The sequence below is a fragment of the Fukomys damarensis genome, unplaced genomic scaffold (assembly GCF_012274545.1).
Source record: "Fukomys damarensis isolate Sample0158 unplaced genomic scaffold, DMR_v1.0_HiC HiC_scaffold_20, whole genome shotgun sequence".
In the NCBI taxonomy this organism is placed as follows: Eukaryota; Metazoa; Chordata; class Mammalia; order Rodentia; family Bathyergidae; genus Fukomys; species Fukomys damarensis.
The window spans coordinates 1,681,611-1,686,057 of record NW_022900932.1 but is presented as its reverse complement, the minus strand read 5'-3'; the positions used below and the strand labels follow the sequence as shown (position 1 = coordinate 1,686,057).

The 4,447-nt window shown below is 50.1% G+C and overlaps 1 protein-coding gene across 1 annotated transcript in view; it reads right to left on the bottom strand.

The window, feature by feature from the left end:
- Positions 1–660: 660 nt before the first annotated feature.
- The window catches only part of LOC104876405, a 13,055-nt gene continuing 9,268 nt past the window's right edge, over positions 661–4,447 (bottom strand). Inside the window, exons 4-6 of the mRNA XM_033766603.1 lie at positions 2,708–2,787; positions 2,227–2,508; positions 661–1,066 (exon numbers count right to left, since the gene is read on the bottom strand). Of these exons, the coding sequence (XP_033622494.1) occupies positions 960–1,066; positions 2,227–2,508; positions 2,708–2,787 (469 nt within the window). The 3' untranslated portion in view covers positions 661–959. The remainder of the gene's footprint in view (positions 1,067–2,226; positions 2,509–2,707; positions 2,788–4,447) is intronic.

Below are 4,447 nucleotides of genomic sequence, written 5' to 3'. Positions count from 1 at the left end.
TACCAAATTTCTATCTTAGTTACTTTTCTCTTATTGCTGAGACAAAATACCCTACACCCCAAGGGAAAGGAAAAAGGGTCTATTTAGCTCACACTTTTAAATTACTTTCACTCCACAATCAGGCGGCGCCAAGGCAGAGAGACACATGGCGGAGGGGCATTAGAGAGGAGAAACAGGTTCTGGCACCCACACGGTAGCAAGAGAAACAAGGGAACCCTAGCAGTAGTGTCTTTCTGTCCCTTTTATCTTATCCAGGCTACCAGGATCAGGGTGCTGCCAAACCAATCAGTGTAATAGTTTAGTAATCACACGCCCTTAATCCAGCATCACACACTCTAGTGTCAGCCACATCTGAAAAAGCCACCTATGACCGCATAAGTGGACATGTAGGGGGTCACGTAGACCCAAAGCATAACACTTCTATCCTCTTTTGTCTTTTTGTCCTCAAACTGTAGGAAGCCCATGATTTTTTTCGGAGAAAATAACAAAGCAATGCTCCACAGGGTGAGTTCAGAAGCACGAACAAAGGGGCCAGGAGAACGAAGGGAAGCCCTGGAGTCCACGGAGCAGAAGAGGCCATCAGGGAGGGCGCCTTCTGTGTGGTCCTGGGCATGGGAGAGAGAAGCCTCTCTCTCTGGGAGAACGAGCCTAGCGGAGCCGAGCAGGAAGCCGGTCACCATGTGGCGGGGTTGCAGAGAAGCAGGGACACAACTCCTCCCTGCACAGCTGTCACCTTCCCCTTAGCTCAGGAGTCCTGAGGGACAGAGGACAGCAGTGATTCCTGAGCTGACTCTGAATGCAGCTCCTCTCCCCTCTCAGGACAGCACTGCAGAGAGAGAAGAAAGATCTCTAAGTCTCCCTGAACCGATGCTACCTCAGAGCACAGAATTTTATTAAGTGAAGTGAACAAGGTTTAGGGCAGCTGCCTGACCAGAACTTTATATCCAAAATCTTTCACATTATCTGTTTCCTCTTTCATCCCTGTTACAGGCCGTTGAAGGTAAAGCGAATCTGTCCGTGAGGCAAGTTTCCAGGACGTTACCTATTGGCTGAACTTCAGAGTCTCCTGGAAAGAGAGGGGAAAGAGAGACTTAATAGACATGAAGGCAAACCTGTCCCCAACAAAGTTCTCTTAGTGTCACACCTGCCAACTGGTAGTTCTCATGCTACAATCCCCGTAAATCCCCCGTTCAGTGCCCTTCCTTATTCACCCTCAGCTCTCCGCCCAGAATTTCTAGGGTACTCAACTTGTTCTTTGTCTCTTCAGAAAGAACAGCCCCTGGTTTCAAATAAGAATTCATAAACAATTGATGTCAGAATTCTCAGGAAATCTGAGTAACCTGAGGTAAGAAAGGCTTCCTCCAGAAACACCAAAATACCAAGAACTAATCACAGGAAAACAGTCTGTCTCCCCTGGGAAAAGGGTAAGGAGGGGCTGAGGCACCAGTAGGCTTCTTACCTTTCTGATTCCTGCAGTAGATGAACAGCCCCGCCCCCAGGAAGAGCAGACCCAGCACAAAGTCCCAAACTCCACTAATCTTGCTCCGCAGATCCAAACTGTGCCCCTGAGAGAAGGTGCCGGGTTTAGGGATTATTTTAACCCAAAATCCCAGAACCCGCTCGAGACCCCAAGACTCAGAATTTGAAGACTAGGAGACTGATTCCTTCACTCAAAGCTAGATGTGGTCATTCCTGGGAAGAAAGATTTAAAATTTGCAAATAGAGTAGGTGTGAGGCTGATGCCCTGAATTCTAAATCTCACAGCCCCGCAATAACCCGGATGTGAGCAGGGTCTGGAGCTCAGTGAGCTGCGCAGCCCTCCGGGATGACAGAGCTGATGAGAGGCACAGCTGAGGGCGACTCCTCTCCTGCCAGGAAGACCCAGCATTGCTCCTCCTCCAGAGCACAGTGAACAGCCCAGAGCAGCAGCAGCAGAAACACAGGCTCAGCCCGGGGGAGGGTGTGGGGTCAGGGCCGTGGGGTGACCATGACCAGTGACAGCACGAGAAGGTGCAAAGCAGGGACACTTCTCTTCCGTGGGACAGGCATCCTGCCTGCTGAAGGTGCACAAGTGTTTGTAGAAACTCTCCGGGTTCCACCCCTAGGAGTTGTCCCACTGGAGATCAGAGCATATTTCTGTAAGGGAAGGGCAGGCTGACCCTCGGGGATAAGGGAAGAGCCCCTGTGTGCAGGACAGGAGCTCAGAAGGTCCGGCTTCCCACTCACTCCACTCCACGGCGACGGGGCTGCTCCAGCTCGGGTGCTCCACCCGGCAGACGTAAACCTCTCCGCTCCGAGGAACTGTTTCCAGCATGACCAGGGTCTGGAAGGTCCAGTCCCCGTTCCGGATCAGGCCTGTGGACACCACCCCGTCCTCCTGCTCCTGGCCGTTCCGGAACCACCTGACTTCGATGTGGCCGGGGTAGAAACCACTCACAGAGCACACCAGGAGGCTGTGGTGCTGCAGGGCCTGGGTCTTGGTGGGGTACACGGTCACCTTGGGCTCCACTGGAGGAGAGGAGGCCGAGAGAGGGAGTCAGGCAGGCGGTGCCGTCCTCGGTCTCCTGTCCAGGGAGGGACCCAGGTCCTCACGGGCCTCCTCACACCTGCCTGGGGCCACAGGAGCCACTGTCAGGAGCCTGCAGTTTAATCCTCTCAGCAGGGCCCACTGGGTTTGAAAAGAAATGAACAGTTTTCATAGCTGGACCTGATCGCTCCTCACTGAGGAAGGCGCTCTCAGGGCTTTCCAAGGCCAATGAGGAGGGATGAGAGGGAGACTCGGGAGCCCTGAGGAGAAGGGAAGCAGCCGGGAGCCTCAGTCCTCTGCACAGATGCCCTCTCTGCCTCCCTGAGGAGCCCCTCTCCCTACCCAACACACCTGTCTCTTGTCGGGACTGTGACCAGGTTATCCTGGTCTCTTTCTCCACTGACCCTTGGAGTCAGCAGCAGGGTGTCCGGGACTTAATAATATGTGTGCTCCGTGCCTGTTAACGTCCCTGTCAGTGCCACCCTCAGTGATTCATTTTCCAAAGAAAGAGCATTTTCCCAACACCAGAGAATCACCGACAAGATTGCTGCTAAATCGTTACTAACAATGCTGCCTCGTGTTTTATTAAATAAAATGTGTACATTCTTCACAGGAACACTATTAATAGAAACAAAGCATAAACCAGAAAATGGGGAAAACTCTGAAGAAAATTTAGATAAGGATGTAAGAATATTTTGTATGAAGACTCAAAAAAATTAATGAGAAAACACTAGGACCCCAGACAAGAAGCAATTTTTAGAGTAATATTATTTGCAAATATATGTCATAAAAATGTTCAAAAAACTTATATATCAGAAAAATTAAATTTAAAATTTAAAAACATATATATTTAGAATACAGATGGACTTCCATATCAAAGAGTTTCCCATTGGATGAATTTTCAGTGGGAAAATGTGTATACTGAAATAATGAAAAAAATGTGTATACTGAACACACTTTTTTCTTATCATCTTTCCTAAACAATGACAACTATGTAGATACATTTTCTCTATGTTCGGAATCATGTATAATTTAGATATGATTTAAAAATATAAGGGAGAATATACATACATTATACGCAAATATTCCACCATTTTACCGAAAACACTCGAATATTCTTTCAGATTTTATTGTTCAAGGAAACAAATCCTGCCAACCCCACAATTAAGAGAGAACTGAATTTGTCAGTATTTAAAAATCATCTCTCCAGCTCTGCAAAATTACATACACCAGGCAAGCCAAGGAGCCCTCAAGGAAGCCCTGGGAAAGCTCACAGGCCCCTCACCCCTGCCCACCAGATCACCCTGACACCCTCTCCCTGAGGTGCTCTGCTCACACAGCGCACTGTGTCTCCTGGGACCTCTGTAGAGAAGGCTGGGAGCCCAGGCCAGGCTGTAAGCAGCCTCCCCACAGCACCCCAACCGCTGACACCCAATGTCCCTGCACCTGCTCCCCAATGGAAGACGCCTGCACTCCTGGGCCCCTCTGAGTCTCAGCCTTCACCCCAATCCCTGCTCCCCTCACCTCAGGCTGGCCATAGCCTCCCTCACCCTCCCCTCTCCAGGGTTCCCTATGGCACCTGAGCTCTGTGTGTGTGTGTGTGTGTCTCTCTCTCTCTCTCTCTCTCTCTCTGTCTCTCTCCTCTCTCACCTTCCCTTCTGTTTAATTTCTCCCATGTCCTGGACCTGTCCCTGTACCTGCTTATCTCTCTCCTTCCCTCTCTCCTCTCCTTATCTGTTCCTCTCTCCCATTTCCTCTCTTTCCCCTCCATGTTCTTGCTCTCTCTCCTTTTCTCCCTCTCTTTATGCCTTGCTGTCTCTTTCTCTTTCCTTCTCTTCCTGTCTCCTATTCTCCCTCCCTTTCTCTCTCCGCTCTTTCTCTCCTCTTTCTCCCTCGGTGTCCTCCTCCCCCCTCCCCTCT